Source organism: Melanotaenia boesemani, chromosome 23 (genome assembly GCF_017639745.1).
Source record: "Melanotaenia boesemani isolate fMelBoe1 chromosome 23, fMelBoe1.pri, whole genome shotgun sequence".
Taxonomy (NCBI): Eukaryota; Metazoa; Chordata; class Actinopteri; order Atheriniformes; family Melanotaeniidae; genus Melanotaenia; species Melanotaenia boesemani.
The window spans coordinates 22,863,008-22,881,932 of record NC_055704.1 but is presented as its reverse complement, the minus strand read 5'-3'; the positions used below and the strand labels follow the sequence as shown (position 1 = coordinate 22,881,932).

Sequence of the window (18,925 nt, the reverse complement as noted above, 5' to 3'; positions counted from 1 at the left end):
ACATCACTTATTATTTGAAAACATTCATAAGCTTTTGCTTTATTATCAGACCTTTTGGGGTAGACCCGCGTTATCCCTCCATCAGTGGCAACGAATCTGGCTGTGACACTGTGACTGAAAAAAGCAGAAGAAATAAAGGTTTTAGTAAGAAAAAAAATCACATTTACTGGTGATGCTGAATAACTTGAAATGTCTGTATTACCAAAAAACAAATGCTGGTGCTTCACTTACTGTACTTCAGTTCCTTTCCAGATCTTGATCAGATCTGTGGTGATACCAGCGTCCAGCAGCAATCGGTTCACCAGATGGTTACCTATTCAGCAAAAGACAGCATGAACTTCAATGTGTGACCTTTGGAATGACACGTTAGCAATGCTGCTTAATCAGAAACTAACAAAGCAAGTTCATTTTTTTTCTATTTAAACTTTATTTTATGAGACTGGAGAGTTAATATAAGTCCGTCTCACATTAACTTTCTGGTCTCTGGACAATTTGGCTGTCTCCTACTTTTTAGTTTAGTAAGCAACTGAAAAAAAGGACTATTTAATAAGTTAATATGTGCAAATGCGGATTTTTGCCACGTTGAGTTCATCTACCAATAGTGTAAGATGAAAGCCGCTTTGCTCTCAAACAAATTAATAACCAATCAGAAGCTGAGCTTGGAAAACATGTGGTTGAGAGACCCAGATGCAGTTTAAATACGCTAGACCACAGATGGGTACGATAGAGATATTAATGAATAGCTGTAAACTTTAAATAAAGTGGCAAGCGCTCTCTGACTGTCTGGTGGTAGGAGTGTGCTCACCTGTGTGTGCACGTGTCTTTGCACATCAGGGTGGAGGAGAATTGTGAATGTGCATCCATGTAGAGTCAGAAAGGACATGCCACCATTTAAATAAGGTATATAACAACAATAAAAATAAGGTAAAAAATAAATTATTTGCACAATAGCTGATTTCTGTTTGTTATATATATCTACAAACTAAGCTAATGGAAATGTTTATTTTCCCTCAATTCCAGTTCCATTATTACTCATTTTAAATTCCTAACTGCACTGACTAAACCACTTTTAAGAGGTTTTGTTCTTGTTTATTTTTACGTTTGTCCAAGGTAGTCACAGACAGGTGACGTACCATGTCGCTCATAACTCTCCCACATTTATGAGCCTTTGTTTACAGTCCCTCTGGATGCAGCAAATATGTTCATGTTCAACTGTGCCGTGTGTTCAGTCAGGTAGGGTTTGATCCTCCAGATGTTGTAGGGAGCAAATCGGCAAGACTGAGCAACCAAGGCAACATGGTCCTTAAAGGTCAGCTGGTTGTCTACCATGACACCAAGATCCCTGGTAGAAGACGTAGGCAATAGTGTGATTGAGTCAAGCTGCACACTTATCTGTGGTGGTAAGGAAGGATTGGCTGGAAAGACAATAAGCTCGGTCTTGAACAGATTTAGCTTAAGGTTGCGGTCCTTCATCCATGCGGAGATATCAGCAAGGCATGCTGATATTCGCAATGAGCCGGTTGTGTCGTCAGGTGGGAAGGAAAGGGAAAGCTGAGTGTAATTAGCATAGAAGTGGTAGAAGAAGCCATGAGAGCTAATGATTGTACCGAGTGAGGAGGTGTATAGTGAAAAGAGAAGAGGGCCAAGCACCAAGCCCTGAGGCATTTTCTTTATTGACAGAGCTGTTTGTTACTGTGTCTGTCCAAAACATGTCTTTCTTGTAAATTAAACTGTGTGTCTCAATGGGATAACCTTCATTAAAAAAGTTTAAATAAAATTTTTAAAAAATTCATCCGACCAAGACTCAACTCTCTTCCTGCATCTTAATAAGAGACACACGTTTGAGGACCACAATGTTAAAATCTTGGACAGAAAGGACAAGTGGTTTGACCATGGACTGAAAGAGATGGTGTCACTTATCAGAGGAGGACGATTGAGACATCATCTCCACCCCACCTTCAATAGCATCCTTTCAGCTATCCTAAGGAGACTGACAGCAACTGTTTACACTTAGCCTAGCGAAACTATGGACAATGAGCCGTCTAACGCAGGGATCACAACATCTGGATCTTGACAGACTATGATGGCCCGGTCCTGCAGGTTTTAGACGTTTCCTTGTTGAAACACACTGGATTTAAGTAAAATAGTTCCCCAGCAGCTTGTTTTCAAGCTCTGCATTTAATGACCTATGAATGTGAATCAGGTGTATTGCAGCATGAAAAGATCTAAAACCTGCTGGACAGTGGCCCTTGTGGTTGGGAAATGGTGATCCTGCCTTAAAAAGACCTCTGGTAAGTCACGACTCTCAAAAGACGTTCGTAGACTGGTAATCATCAGAGGTTTCACAGGCTATTTAAAGGTCCCATATTACACATTTCTTCAACAATTCCATATGGGTGTCAGAGGTCCAACAACATTGATTTCAAAGTGTGTTACCCCAAAATTCAGCCTTGGTCCTTAATTTCACCCATACCAAAAGTAGCTCTAGTGAGCTCTACTGAGAATGGGCTGTTTCTGTGTCTGAACCTTTAAACATTCATGAGTGGTGCCTGCCCACGCCCACTCCACGCCCCTGTCTGGGAGAGGATCTGGCTTTCGCTGGTGGCCGCTCTGTGATTTTAGAGGCCAGGCTCAGCTAGCATCTGTCAGTATCCACAACCGGAGGTAGTGGTTATTTCCCTTGGTGAGGTCACAAAAGGAAAGACCTCACACTCACCTATTTGAGCACACATTCACTAAAAAGTGGAGCAAGCAAGTGAGAGAAGAGACAGAATTTTCTCATTTTTGGGCCTCATACACAGGCTATGAGGACACATATGACTGTTAGAAAACCTTTAGAAAGTGAATTTTGCCTAATAAGGAACCTTTAAGTAAAACTTCCCACTATCTACATCATAACCAAAGAAGCTCTTCTGGATGAGAGCAAAGAATCTTCAAAAAACCAAAACTAGACCATCTGACTTGACTCAGCCTATGTTGGATACTATGACCTGGATAAATAAGAAACCTTCACGGACATCAAGCTTTCTTTGTTAAAAACATAACAGTCTGAAACGTCTGGGTGACAGAAATCAGCTGGAACATGTGGAGTGAATAATGTTTTGAACTTCAATATCACACACTAATGAAATTGAGGTAAAAAAAACAGGGAAGTGATGAAAAAACATAAAAAAAATTAATAGGTTCCAAAAGTATGGGGAAAGAGCTGGAAATAATTAAACTTTAGCATCACATTTTAGGCATCAAAATGACTTGGTTTCAGTCAATATATTGCTCAACTTACCAGCACCTTAAGGTTCATATGTGAACAAATTTATAAGGAGGAAAATGGAAGCAATCTGACAGATCAGATTCTTTTTGAAGAAAAAATATTACCTTAAAATAAGAAACAGGCCAAATCTAAGTTTAAAAAAAAAAAAAAAAAAAAAAAAAAAGATATTCACCATTTTTACCATTCCCAAGCTGTGGTGTAGGGGGTAAGGTGGTATAGGTGTAAAAATACTTTCGCAGACATCCGACAAGACCACATGATAAATGTAACAGGCGATAAAAGCCGCTGGCCATTTCTTTTGGCCATGCCCGCCTCTTTGAACCCTCTGAAGACCCGCTTCAGTCCATTAACGTCGAGGCTCGTCGATACACCAAGCCCCCCCTCCCCCCCCCCCCTTATGACACACCACACACATCAGAGAAAACAGCTGGTGTAACACTTGAGTCCCTTCTACCCCACCTTCCTTCCCTCTGTGGTGGTTTTCATTAGAGATTCTTTATTGAAGGCAGCCCAGGAATTCCTAATGTACTTCTTCGCCACTGTAGTGGCTCAACCATGTAAAGCGTGTAACAACGATCGAGCCGCCAACACTCCACATGGGCCATACTCCTCTCTGGCCCTCTCCCTATGGGTTCTCTGTGGACTCCATTAAACTAGCAGCTAATAATGGTGAAAGTAATATTTCAGTTGGGTGAACAGTTTTATTGGATTGATCACGTTGAGTTGTTTGAAGTGAGTCCTTAAATGCAAACCATCAAATTAAACAATGGAACGCTATGAAGCAGCCCTTTATAAGTACCCGGGGACCTTTTGCTTTGCTCAATACCCCCAACAATTGACTGATTCATATCAATAAATGCATGCAAGAAATGGCAGAGATGTTAATGCATTGGTCAGATGTCAGAGACAAGGTCCACTGGCCCCTGATTTGTATTTTATTGCTCCGCTCGCGCTCTTGGCTTGACGTGTCCTGCTCTTTCTCACAAACACACAGTAATTGGATGAGGTCGAGTGGCTATAGGTGGGGTGTGGAAGGCATATTACTGGTGAATACTGTGTGTGCGAGAGTGTGTGTATGTGTCACATCTAAGCCGATGTGCTTCACACATGTGCAGCCAGGCATGTGATGGTCAGACTTTTGGAGTTAGCATCAAATGGGTAACACGAACACAGGGGTTCCACATTACAAAGCTTTGCCTGGTCATGCACACCAAACCATCCAACCAGACCTGTATTTCACTGGAAAGGGAGACCTTTGGGAATAGGTTTCAGTTGGCCCTCTTCCATTAAATGTTCAATGCACACCTTAATGCTCAAAGCCAGATGGCTGGGATTTATTCACTCATACATCCGAAAGCAAATTCTGTGAAGCTTAACAGCTTTATCACATGTAAATATGAATTTTTAGTGAGAATGAAGTCAAAGTGCAGCAGGAATAATAAGTGCATACGCAGCATAAAATCTTTAAACACAAAGGCAATATCAAAGGCATCAAAAGATAATATGTAAAGAAAAAAAGCATACTTACACATGTCATTGTTTGGAGTCTTTGTGTCAATGTACTTGTTAAACTCGATAAGGAACTCTGTGTTGTTTGTGTTCTTATCAGGAGGATTTAAGTCATCACAGTAATTCCTGTGGGGAATTATTCATATTAAATCACAGCTGTAATTTAAGAGGTAGCTTTAAGGACATGTAATAAACTAAATATCATCTTACCTTGGAGCAATAAATGTATAGCCATATTCGTCAAACTTGTCTACCAACATGCTCTCTGAAACTGGTGATAAGTGTAAAATGGAAACATTAGACAGGATAGCAGTAAGTTGAGAGGATCCCTGTATGCAAATGACAATGTTGCCTCACTGGGCAGAGACACCTGCTGAATGTTTGACAAGTGAATAAATTTAAGAAAGAAGCCCATCAGAGACCAAATCTGATGGGAGATTAGATCATTTTTGTTACGGTGGCCCAGAGGTGAAAAACAAAAACAAAAGACATATCACAACAAAACAGAACTGTACCTTCTGATCTTCTGATAGGAATAATTTTTCTTTAGCTTTTATTAGCTGTACTTGCTGTTTTATTAGTACGTTTTTTGAAATGTTTAGTTGAATTTTCTAAAATGTTATTCTGTTTTCTCTTTTGCAAATGGTCATGGTGTGTTTTGTAGGAGAACTTGTTTTTCTTTGTGAAATATTTATTTATTTTTTTGCAATTTTATTTTTGTAGAGTGCTTTTGGGTTACTTATTATGCTGTATGCCGCACTACAGGACCACTGTCAATGGTCTAATGCAGGGATCCTCAAACCTGGTCCTCGGGGGCTGGTGTCCTGAAGGTTATTCTAAGTTTCCCCACTGAAACACACCATAAATCCTCTTCTTTTTACACTGAGCGTGCGCTAACTCTTCGCTATTTTAAATAAGACACTTACTACTCATAACTACTTAAAACAATACCACTTTAAAATCTTAAAATATCATTTTTCTTGTTATGCAATTTAACTATTGAGAAGTCAGTCCTTATACAGATAAAACATAAAAACGCTAAATAAAAACATTAGTTTACATTTAAACCCAAATAAAAACTTTACTGACTGAAACAAATATTGTGAACAGTTTGCACTACACATAAATAGCTTATAATCAAGAACAAATAAGAAAAACCATGAACAGCGTTGGCCAGACTTGTTGAATAAAGCACTGACAAGGCTCAAGAGCAGGATGAGAAAGATGAAAGTAAAGGAAAATAAATACTTGCCATCTTTCCCTGGAGTAGGAAAAAATCCCAGAGGAGAGAAAGTGAGCGAACACGAGCATCATCCCCCAGGGAGGTAAAAACAGGAGGAAAAATAAAGGGGAGAAAAAGACAGGGTAAAACCACAGAAGTCAAAGGTGACAATATTTTATTCACAGAGCGAGTCCTGAATAGAAATATTGTGCTGTGAACAAAAGGTTTTTGGGCCTTTGGATGTAGATTGAGATGTTGCAGATGGAAATCAGAAGGAGAGGCTTAGAATGTGGTTGGATGACGGGTTTCAGCATTTGTATTAGCATCCTTTTGATGACACAGTAAATCTCTGTAGTTACTACACTTCTGTGATGTATTTGCTTTACATCAGAACAAAGTGGTGGTAAGTTGACCTCAGCAAACAACCCTTATGTTCCTTTGACATTCTCCAAAATGCAGCACGTTGTCTGATTACAGTCTTATGATGACATGGCTACTCCTCGTCCTCTTTGGTGGTTATGGTTGGGAAATAATTGCACCCTGGTGGTTTCCTTTGATTTTTGGTCACTGCTCACTAATCCAACAAAGGTATCCAACAATGATGGATAGCAGGAAGATATAAGGAGTGACCAGCAAATGTACTTTTTTTTAACATTTTTTTTTTTTTACCCTTTTAAGGTGTAAAGTTTGTTCAAAAGAAAAACAGGTTTCAACATAAATCAGAAACAAGTATTCGTATCTACACCGACTTACAAAAATTAATGAGATATAGATGCGGGAATTGGGACACTATATATTTTGAGTCTTAAAATTCACATTTACAATATATTTGCTTGCTGAGAATGAATAAAACCGACATATGACAGGCTTCAGTTACAGATAAACCGCGGAGCTTAACAATGTCGTGTGGAGGATTTTGAGTCTGTGCCAACAAACAAGACAAAGCTGATGACAAAGCAGACAAAGGACAGACAGAAGAGATGAAGCTTAGTGTGTTCAGAGGAACCCTGTCTTTCATTAGGAGTTGTTTAACAAGGTTGTAAAACTCAAAGTGAGTCAAAAAAGAGAAAACTGGAGAAAACAACACACCAACTCATGTTTTTAGGTACAGACTCACAGCTTTCTCCTTTATGGCTTCACCTTTAAATAATGCAAACATCCTGTTCCTCTGTTCTTCCTGCTGCAGTGAGCTGGTGCCAAAACCACATCTGAAGCCCACTGCAACAGGTGGGGGGGTTAATACGTGCATGTGCACAGACGAACACACACAGTCTGGGTTGGAATGGTGGCACGCATTGCATGAGAAGCGATGCCTCTGAGAGCAAAAAGCCGGCTTGATTCACCCTAACTAAGTTGTCTTTGTTAATCAGAAGATACTAAATGAGGAAAAGCTGAAAATAACAACAAATGCTTCAGGGTTTGTGAGACTGTGATGCCACACAGAGTGAGCCATGAAACAATGTTACATCCAAAGTGTGACGGGTCCTGTGACAGTTTAAAGACGACAGGTGGTTGTGAGGTAAAGGACAGGAGGAGAATACTTGCCCAGAAATGCTGCAGAGCGTCCAAAATAGCAGTGATACGGAAAGGAAACAAGTCAAAAGGGTCACACAATATTTTATTCAAACAGGCATTGAATAAGAATATTGTATATAATTTTAGTAAACACTTAAAGTTGAAGCTCAGGTGGAAAATACAGGTAAAACCTTAGGTGCATGCACTGAGGTGGAGGATTTTGACATTTTAACCATAATATGGGATCTTTGGTCCTTCTAAGGCACAAAAAATCTTTCTTAATTTATTAATAAAACTCAGGTATATGTTAAATTTCATCATGTTTTGTTTTCTTTAAACACAGACAACAATCATGCACAATAGGAATGATTTTTTTCAAGCCAATACAGAAATAAGTTAGGATTAAAATTTTTAAATTAAAAGTAGTTGCATCATTTATCATGAGATATATACAGAACATCCCAGAGAGGCTGAGTCAACTGGTGGTAAATTCAGTTTTTAAATGTAAAATAGTAGATTTTGAGGATCTTGTCATATACTATAATATACAAAATAACATTTAAAAAATTATCAGAAAATTGAAGAAATCCCTGTATACTTTGGAAGTGCAAAAAAAACAAAAAAAACAAAAAAACAAAAACAAAACAAAAAGAAAATAAGAGATAAATACTTAAATGTCTGTTTTTTGGACACTTAGATGGTACGGCATTAAAAACAGAAACAATGTGTAGTGGAAATCTACACCTGCATTTACAACTGCATGTTAAAAATCTAGCTTAAAACAAGCAAAAAATCAAAACATTCCCACATCCATAAAGGTTGCTGCTTTTTCTCCCAGTCGGCACTTTTTTTTCCTAATTGAAAAGATGTTAAATGGTCCATACATGTCTCAGCTAAAAACTTAACTAAATTTGGTCTCAATGTGAACATTTTTTGGACAATTTGACTTTGCTAAAAATGTTGGTTCAATTGTTCAGTTGTGATTTTAGGTGTGACAATATAAACACGAATGACACATAAAATAGACAGGAAGCGCAAGACGTCAATGCACTTACAATTCCAGTTTATTCACTTGCTCGTTGAAATAGACGATAAAGAATGGTATTTTTTAACCATTAAAGCCCGACACATGACAAAATGGTAAGAAAAGTCACTTTTTTTTTATATGAGGTCTTTATTTGGCCTTTTAACAAAATGTGACAAAAAATAAACATTTTTTCAGGGGGGATATCTACCATTTATTACCATTTGATAGTTTAAAAAAATATTTTATAATGTGGTTTTCTGCTTCTGAGTATCTATTAGGGGACAGAAGACAAGTATCAGATTGTGACCAACAGGATTTTAAACTAAGTTAATTGAAGCAAAATATCTCAAACTGTATGTGACAAATATGTCATGTTGGGCTCTTATGGATTAAACTCACTATAGTGGATGAAATGTGGTAAACAGAGTGATGTAATCTAAATATAAAATGTGGAACTTCACAGAAAAAACAAAAAGTCATGACTGGGTGCAATTCAAATGCTGAATCAACATTTCCACTTTTATACCAAATTTTAATCAAATTCAAATCCTAATTTAAGGACCATTTAGATGCCTTTTAAATGTCCTTTCAATAAAAAAAATGCTCAGTGGGAACTCAAAGCAGGGACCATTACCTTGGTAGCATTTCTTCTTATCCACTGGTATACATGTCAGTTAGAGGCCGTGTGTTTTAGATGAGTCCTAATCACACTGTCAGTGTTACTTAATTACTAATTAAGTTCTTAATTAGTAATTAAGTTATAAACTCTTTGTGCTAAATGTTTGCATTCAGTTGGAGATATTCAGGAATAAATGAGGGTCTTTACTAGATGTTAGGTTGAAATCATGACTGCTGGTCACTGGACTGGGTTTGCACTTATTTGAGATGGGCTGACATCTCTGTCTAGAGAATCACATGTTTTGGAGCTGCATGCACTTTCATCCAGATAATGCTCTTTTTCTGTTTTAATTTTAAAAAAATGTTCCAGTTATTACCTCAAAATATCAAATGGAATATCTAGAAAACCTGTAAAGACCCCTAAAAAAACATTTTCAAACTGGTTGCAACTTGAACAAAAATCAGAATATTAAAGAAAAAAAGACCAGTTTTTATATAATACATGCAAAACCTAAAGCAACAATGCATTTAAAGTTACTAAAAAGACAGTCGACTTATGGAGCAACTACATCTTAATGCAATAAACGCAGACACACACACACACGCCCACACACAATAAATCCATCCTTTGAGTAACACTACGAAATTATCTTTGACGACAGGGAGAGGACAGAACTAAAAGGAGACATAAGACAACAAAGCCACACATATGGACTCTCTGATCCAACAAATATCAGGCAATAGGACCGAGCATGAACACACATCTGCTTACAGACAGGCTGAAATACTTGGCTATGTGTGAAAGGAGACACTGGAGCCAATTGTTTCGCTGTCTGGTGACAAAAAACTTTAAACAGCGCCACAGTTGAGATTACTTGCAGGGCTGGTGTAAACATACATGGGTGTACATTTATGTTGACGTTAGGTGCTGTAAGTGAAGGATAGGAACCATAAGCTGGGGCATATGTAATATGAGCAGTCACTATCCTACCAACACTATTTGTGTAGTGGCTGAAAATGGGACATAAATGCAGCCAAGTGAGAAAGAAACAAGAACGGTCCAATCAGATGAAGGGCACTTACATTTTGCCTGGGTGATTGTGTCACCGATTGTAGCATTGATGTAATGCATGCTGTACTCAGGGAGGACCAGGGCCAGGCTGAGAAAAGACAAACAATTAAAAAAAAAGAAGAAGCATTTTCTCTTGTGGTTGTGGGAACAGTAAATCAGCCTAACGTCGCAGCAGCTCTGCAAAACTCTCAGTCAGAGAAAACAGAAAACGTGGGGTGTGAGTGTTTTTCTCTCATGGGTTCAACTGATCACTCTAAACTGTATCTGGACTTCATCCTGGACTCTTGACCTGGTCTCATGACCTGGTCTCATATCAATGGGAAAATGGTTTCATGACTAACATTTTGCAAGATGTGTCAGTGAAAAATATTTGCAGTCTGTTTAACTGATGGAGTAAAATGTGTAAAGAAGATGATCTGGATTCAGAGGACCTAAGATTGATTAAAGCATATTTCATTCCCATAACAAATAAGTAACTATTCTGACCTTTTTTCCCCTTTTCCACATTTTCAGACTCCAAAACAAATAAAGGAACCCCTACTGGATTGAATCATTTTTGGGTGACATGTACTACTAAAAATGAAAGTGAGCTCTCACAAATTAATTTCTGTTCATTGAGTGTGCATAATTAAAAGACTGCATCAATACCTTGGAATAAAACACCCCAAATGTTTTATAGCTAAAAGTCAACAGGGTCAAAAAGAGTGAGGAACTGTAATGTAATGAGTTAAGTTCTCAAAGTAATGATTCAGAAGGATGAAGGATGACCAACATGAAATCAGAGATCAGGGGGAAGTTTTTTCAAATCTTTAATAAAAAGAGAAAATGAGAGCAACTCTTGATGAAGCAGATAAATGAGGCCATATTTAACCACAATGTCCCCATAGCACCATTTATAGTCACAGATCAACAGGTGGGAAGAAAGTCGTGGTACAGGATCCTGTCATGCTAGCTAACCCTTGTATTGGTTGAAGATCAACTCTGAAAACTGTCGCTAGTTTTTTAGAGGAGACTTCTATCGGATAATAAAGCCTTACGATGCTCCAGCACATCTAAACAGGAAGAAAAGGTATCAAAGACGGCAGAATAATGACCCGACTCCTCATCACCCCTACTAAGAATTGTGGGTTCTTGTAAAACAGGAAAAAGTCAAGAAAATGAAAACACCTTGGAAAGCATGTGGAAGGTTAAAAAGTCATGGATTTAAGAATTATGGCTACTTTAAAGGCCAAAATTATTATTTGTGATTTGCTTCTCTGTCACTACTATTCTAAAAATCTCAAGTAAACAGAATTTTGGGAGAATTATTTCTGTTATCTAGTTGCCTTACAATTGTACACACTTATAGTTTTTCCTAAGAAAGAGAAAACTTACTTTTTCCTTGTTTAACATTCAGATTCAAGGTTAAAAATGTTTTTAATGGACACTTGTATTAAAAATTTATTGTATTAAAAATGTTACCTGTAGTCGGTCTTCTTCACTGGTGCAAAGGTGTACATCCTCCGACCCTGGTCAATGTAGCGCTTCGGGGGCAACATGTTCATCAGCACAAAAGCAGATTTTCTAACAAGTGTAAGTATCATCATGATCAGCTCCAACAGATAAGATTACCTCGTCTTGGGATTTCACCAGTGTATCTATTGTTTGACTCCCTGTTTTGCCATCAATCATTTTCCTTCGTATCTGTTGAATATAGACGAATAGAAAATATATGAATATGCATTGAAAAATTTCTGATTCAAGCTTCTGCAATCACGTAAGCTTGAGGAGTAGTTTTTTTTTCCCAACCTCCACTTTGATGTCATTTTCAAGCTCTGCATCCAGGAAGTCGAGTGTTACCGTATCATCAAATGTACGATTCTGAGTAGGAAATGCAAGCAGTCAGTCAGGATTACAAACTATGAATCATCATTTGTGGATTGAAAGAAAAGATTTTGATGCTTTGTAGATTAAAAAAATAAACAGTTAACTATTAGTCATCTGTAGCTAAATAAGATGCAATTTACCAGAAAAGCCTTTATCTCAAGGACAGCTCAGAGACAGACTGGCTAACAAACAAACATCATCTGGCAAACAGATGATTATGATGTTTGTAAAAAATAAAGAAGTCAAACGTTTGCCATATGAGATAAATACAGCCGGTAAAGCAATTTGGGCAAACACAGGAATAACAGAGGGAATACCAAAGAGCATCTTAATGCTTCAGTGGCTTCCCTGATATGCAGGACAACAACCTCTGCAAAGCTACATTTTTCTAACATGTAATAATGGGATATTGCTTAAACTTTAAAAAAGAAGGAAATTCTTATGGGCTTTAAAAAAGCTGTTCTCGCTCTAAAAAGATTGTAAATAATGAAGTAATGTCATATCCATCCCACCATATGATAGTTTGAACAATCTCAATGAAAAAAACGATGGATTTCAACACAATAAATTTGATCTAAATCGTTTTCTCTGATGTATTTAGGACTTAGGAACAAGGTAAAAAGGTTTTTTCCCTTATAAAAAGGTTTGTTCTCGTTAACGTCGGCATACAGTGATCAGCCGTAACATATTGTAGCAGGACCTCCTGATATAGCGGTACAAGGTCTGCCTATATGTATGGGGAGCGCAGTGCAGGTAATTTGTAATTTTCCTTTAACACCAGATTCTTGATTAAATGAGGCATAAAAGGAGTCATCATCAAAAATCTAAACAGAAATGTAGGCTACAGTCAAATCAAAATAGGATATTAAAAAAAAAAAAGCTAAAAGAAGGTGCAAGTATGACTCATTATGCTCATACAAAATACTACATCCTGTTTGAGTAAGCCAGTTGTGGATTTGGCTAGTTTGGTCCTGAAGGCTGACCAAGTGCATTCAGGGCACATGAGTCTCTAAGTTTAATGGACCTTTGTTTCCTCTTTTTCCCAGATGAGAAAAGGGGTACTTGCACAGCAATACTTGTTCTCTAAAAGCGAGTATTTCTTCAGGTATTTTACCATTTGTCTTAAACACAGGAGAGAAAATGCTTTAAATCTAAATGATAACTTGAAAGACTGTTTCCTTGTGTGGCTTTATTTTGCCAGGACAGTCCATAGGAATATACATACATATAAACATAAAGGAAAATGTCTGTTTTAAAAGTTGACTGCCTTCCCTTACCACTGGCTGAAGATTAGGGTGGAGCAACACATATCCATTTGGATCCATAGCAAAGTAGTAGCCATTTGGTCCAAACTAAATAAATAAAAGAAAAGGTTATGTCTGAGGAAAGAATGAAAAGCTTGGGTACCAGTTCTTACATCCAGTATACTGGTATGCAAAGAGCTTTCTTACTGTAAACCGAGGAGTCATTTTCTTGATATCTTCCAGGGAAACATCAACAGCCATAACCCCCAAGATGAGCTGATTTGGAGACTTCTAAGAGGAAAACACAAGATAAACATAAAGGCAAGTCAGTGACAGTAAGAGTAACTGTAAGACCGCCTCATGATTCTTGTTGTTCTTTCTGGATGAGTCAGGTCCCTCTGTACATTCTGAAGGACTTCAAGGAAATCTTTCCACTCAAATTCTGGACAGTTTCATTCCCTAAAGCTTCGTGTGCTGCAATGAGTCACTGACAAGGCATTTCCAGTCTTTCTTTTAGTCAAGCTGGAGGTAGGCCTGAGTCCTTCGAGGTAGACATGTAAACTCATCTTGAAGCACTTAGCTACCGGGTCATTTCTCACTGATCTGCAGGATTGATTTTCCTTTTTATTTCTGCTGTATGACATCCTTGATTCTCACATGTGGAGAGTTTTGGGGGGGACCTCAGCATCAACAAAGGATATAAAGAAAAGCCACAAAAAAGCAGACGAGAAAAGCTAAGATGTGACAATACTAGAGAATATTCATGTTGTACGTTTATGTTTTTGGTCTGGCAAACATTATAACATGTTCCAAAAACCACATAGTAAAATTTTCTCACAGGGTCAAAGTGTCAAAAATACAGTAAATTTAGTCACTGAGGCAAAAAACAGACAAGGTGGAAGCATGAGAAGACACAATGAGACAACCTGGGTAAAAGCATGGATAATATCCACTATATAAAACTGCTGTTATATCACTAAAATGTCAAATTATTAAAATAGGCATTATTTTAACTGAAAAGACAGGAGTAAGAGCACAAAAACCATTGGCTAGATCCACAGGACAATCTTCTTGTAACAGCTTAGACTTTAAAAGATCATGTATCACAATAATCCCTATTGATGCCATCAGAATAAATAAATAAATCAATTCTTTACCTGCTTTAATGAGCTCTTGTATGTTGTGGAGTTGCACAGATCTACAGCATTAAAGCACAGAGGCGGGAGTGTGATGATATGGGGCTGCATCAGTTTAAAACATTTTGGGAGATTATATCTATAAATGGCACCAAAAATGCCCATAAATAACCCAAATGACTTCTAGTCAATTTCTTTGCATCATTTTGTGAATTTAAAAAACAAACTACAGAAATAAGTCTTCCAACACAGAAGAAAAAAGTAAAAGGAAGGAAATTTGCCAAATGGCAGTACTTTTGAAAAAAGTGCATCCTTCTTTAATTCAACCATTTTGTGTAGCAGAACATAATAGAGGAGTTGTTGCTACTCATCAATCTCAGAAGGGTTATACAACCATTTACAAATAAATTGGAGTCCATCATTCTAACTGAGGAAGATTTTCCCAGTTGGAAAAAATTCTTTCACCAGAGTGTCTGTTCCAGAAAGTTCAGGCCAGGGTCAGACCGTGTAACGCTCTGAGGAACTGCTAAAAAAAACAAAACAAAGAACTGCATCTCAGCCCTCAGTAAAAGTGTTTATGTAGTTAAAGTTAATGACAAAGAAATCAGAACAAGACTTAAAAAGTATGGCTTGTTTGTAAGGGTTGATAGAAGAAAGAACATGACAGCAGGACTTTGGTTTGTAGACCTGCGTCTGAAAACACAACTAGACTTTGGGAAAGTGTATTAGCTCAAACACACAATACCACAAGTCTAGCATGGTGGTGTTACTGATTCAGGCTTGTTTTACAGCCACAGGACCTGGGCACCTGTCTGACAGCTAAACCTGGGCTGAATTTGGGCGATGTCCCAGGACAATGTTTCCAAGTGCAGCAGAAATGATGTGGCAGGACATCAAGAGGACTGAGCATTAATTCTGATTGAACTGTGATGAAGACTGGACTGGTCTGAGGTTGTGCTTACCTTATTTTAAGACTTTAAACATTCTGCATGGAAGTACATGTAGAATTAATGCAGTGAATCTCGTGAGGTGAAACAACGTTTAATCATTTGATATGTAGGTCATACTGGACACTCTGTTACACTTGGTAAAAAAAAGAGCCTCTAATATTAAAAGAAGAATTTAGCTCTAAAGCAGATCTGATTGACAAGAGATTATATAAAACAGATAAAGTGAGAATCCAAGATGTTTGGATACCTTTGCGCCTAAGCTAGTCTTGTTGAAGACAGGGAGAGTTCCAGTGATCACAAGGCCAAGCTCCTAAAAGATTGAACAAACAATATATCAACTATGTGTAAAACATGATTAATTCAGCACATATTCTGTTTTTCTACAATTTATTAGATCAATGAAAACATTCTCTAATTTTAAAAGACTAAATGTCTGTAAAACACATCTCAAGCTGAAGAAAAGTCAGAAATATTACTGGTGCACAAAGAAAAGGTCAGTACTGTTAGAACAGTTGACATCCAAAATTCCCTTTATCAGTCATCTGTCTTATCAAAACACCACAAAAGAAGAACTTCATTCAACACTCAAAATTAACGTTTATCTACCCAATTCTCATACAAACTTCAGTTTAAGAGGATGACATGCCAGTAAATGTTTGGTATGCCTGGATAATAGCAACAGTGTCTTTATTTTCTTCTCAAAGTTTGGTCTTTCCTCATAAAAATAGTATAAATATCACATATCACATAATATCACCGATTTTATTTACATGTTAGACACTACCACATTTAACAGTACTGCACTACACACATAACACACACTCACACACACTGAGGGAGTCCTGAGGGGGTCCTGCTGCCTGGCAGCAGAGGGACCCATCACCATCTCATGGCTCCTTCCAGTTTTTAATTGCATTATAAATAGCCCATACTCATGCACACACAACTCAGGCTGGGGGGCAGGGGGGCCGGGGTCTTCCTACGCCCTCGTGTCTCGGGATGCACTCGGGGCTGCGGGGGGTGGAGGTTCGGTGCCTGCCTGGAGTCCTGTGTGGGGTGCTGCTGGGCGCCATCTGCCCTGGGGGCTGCCCTCGGTGCCGCATCGGGGGGCTGGTGAGACCCCAGGGAGAATGTATGTGGTTGAGTGGATGTGTGTATGTGGAGAGGGTCGGGTCTGGGGCCCACCAGGCCCTAGACTCCCTGGGCTGCCCCTGGTGGGGGTGGGGGGCGGGGGTGGGGGGGGGGGGGGGGGGGGGTGAATGGGTAAGGGTTGGGGTAAAGAGGGTTTTTTTTTTTTTTTTTTTTTTGGGGGGGGGAGGGGGGGACCTGCGGACATGTTCTTGTCCCTGGGGTGCCTAGCCTTGGTGTTGGGTTGGCGTGGCCCACGGTGGTTTTGCCTGGGGCGGTCGGGCCCTGTCGGGTGCCTGGGTGGGGCTTTGCTGGGGGTAAAGGGTGGCCCTTGGGCCTGTGGGGCGCCTGCCCTCCGTGCGGCCCGCGCCGCAGCGCCCGGCGCCGCAGCGCCCGGCGCCCGCTGGGCCTGCTCGCCATTGCCCTGGGCTGCCCGGTGCCCCTGCCCCGTCGCGCCGGGGGTTCCGGTCTGGGGACCCCTCTGCTCTGGTCCAGGTGGGCCGCTGCTCTGTCTGCTTTGGCTGTCCCAGGCTTGGTGCTCTGTGGATCTGCTTGGCCTTTGGGGCCTCGGGCTCCCCCCGTCCCCCGCTGATGCTTCGGGTTGCGGCGTGATCGCGGCCCCCTTGCGGGTACACATTTCCTCCCTGTTGCATGGCCACACATGCATATTAACACGTGCATGCTCACAAACGTGCTCGTCTCTCCATCCGCTTCTCACTAGATGTAGCTGATGTTTGTGTGTTGGTACGTTTATCTGCAGGTACGTTTGATGACTACTGTAATTTTTTATATTATCATCATTCTATCTTTCTTTCGGTATCATGTAGTACTGTGGTAGTTTATGTTGTTTTTTTTTTTGTGATATGTTCTGGGCAGCATAGACAACTGTTATTTCCACATTTTAATCCTGTCCTTTTCTCCCTTTTTTTTTTTTTTTTCTCTCTCTCTCTCTCTCTCTTCCTCTATCTCCCTGTCAGGTTCGGCACTGACATATAAGACTAAAGAAAATAAGATTACAATAAAAATAATAAAAATATCAAGGGCAGCCATGTATATAACATGTCTCCCTTGGTAGAGCAAATCTGTCAAGCAAAATATGGCACACAGACCACCGTTCTGTATGTTAGGATGCTGGACAGGACAGGGTTAAAAAAAAAATAAAATAAATAAAAATAAAATAAATAAATAAATAAATAAATATCACATAACACATACCAGTTTACCCATATAACATACCAGTGCGTCTGGGTAGACATTGGTCCACTGAACTTCTATGTTTCTTTTTGGAGCTTTGACCATAGGTCGACCCAAAATATCCAAGTATTCCTGCCAAGAGGATGAAAGAAAGACTTTTTAAAACATTTTACAGCCTGCTTTTTAGCTGTTTGACCACAAGAGGGCGCAAGACACAATTAGTTCTAAGACAAAAGAGGCTGCAGGGATATTATCTTATGTTTGAATGTGTGTTTACCTGAGTGTTTATCCGAATGGCACCTTTTGATGGGATCTCATAGTAATAACCTGAGGAAGAGAAATCAAATTATTATTTCTGATTATTTTAGGGTGTTTAGGTAAATTTATGACCAATACAATTTCATGTGTTTTGATCTGCTAACAACATAAAACACAAGGCGTGACTGTATTTTTTACAGAACTGCACAGAATTCTATATATTATCAGGAAAACAGTAAACACCTGCAGCTATTTATAGAAACATGCAAATATAAATGAAAGTACAGTCTACAAGGCAAAAAGCACAACACAGTCTGAAACTTGTTTAAGTGATGATTTCTATTCATTTCTTTAAGCAGTCTTCAGAAATGCTTTCCCAGGCTTCCTGAAGAACTTTCTGAAGTTTTTCTTTATCCCATAAAACTTTTTGCCACTGATTTTCAGTCTTATTCTTGTGTTATTTGGTTTGTTTTCCGTTGTCTGTCATAGAGATAATTCTGATGAGGCTTCAGTGAACAGTAGATGAATCAACTGGAGGTCCAGATGTGTTTCTCACGTCCTGCATTAGTGCTTCATTATTTTTTTTTTCTTTCAGTGTCTTAAGATGATAACTTTCAAATCCTGCTCATCTTCTCTAGTGAACTTTTTAGGCCTGAAATTTCTTATTTCGTCCTCCACTTTTCCAGTAACCTCAACCCTTGAAGGATGTGTTTAGTTTTTTAGCATTGTCAGTCTAATCTTGTCAAACTGAGTTATACCAGCAAAGAAATAGGAATAAATGTGTCTTGACTGCTTACAGCTCCACTTTTTAAATTGTACCTTTAGACAACACTGGTTCCTCCCTTTAGTTCTTTTTTGTGCTTTATAACCTACAGGTCAGTGAACAAAACAGAAAAAGCCCTTCATTTAACTCTT

At 38.9% G+C, this 18,925-nt stretch overlaps 1 protein-coding gene across 4 annotated transcripts in view; it reads right to left on the bottom strand.

The window, feature by feature from the left end:
• The window catches only part of cacna2d1a (calcium channel, voltage-dependent, alpha 2/delta subunit 1a), a 128,165-nt gene that overhangs the window by 21,567 nt on the left and 87,673 nt on the right, over positions 1–18,925 (bottom strand). For 2 of the 4 annotated variants that reach the window (XM_041977340.1, XM_041977337.1), the window contains exons 14-28: positions 18,030–18,079; positions 17,795–17,884; positions 15,678–15,740; positions 13,552–13,635; positions 13,378–13,452; positions 12,023–12,094; positions 11,846–11,917; positions 11,696–11,757; positions 10,246–10,322; positions 7,548–7,556; positions 6,033–6,041; positions 4,991–5,051; positions 4,800–4,906; positions 232–313; positions 52–114 (exon numbers count right to left, since the gene is read on the bottom strand). In XM_041977340.1, coding sequence (XP_041833274.1) covers positions 52–114; positions 232–313; positions 4,800–4,906; positions 4,991–5,051; positions 6,033–6,041; positions 7,548–7,556; positions 10,246–10,322; positions 11,696–11,757; positions 11,846–11,917; positions 12,023–12,094; positions 13,378–13,452; positions 13,552–13,635; positions 15,678–15,740; positions 17,795–17,884; positions 18,030–18,079 — 976 coding nt within the window. The remainder of the gene's footprint in view (positions 1–51; positions 115–231; positions 314–4,799; positions 4,907–4,990; positions 5,052–6,032; positions 6,042–7,547; positions 7,557–10,245; positions 10,323–11,695; positions 11,758–11,845; positions 11,918–12,022; positions 12,095–13,377; positions 13,453–13,551; positions 13,636–15,677; positions 15,741–17,794; positions 17,885–18,029; positions 18,080–18,925) is intronic. The other 2 variants (XM_041977338.1, XM_041977339.1) reach the window with 2 other exon arrangements.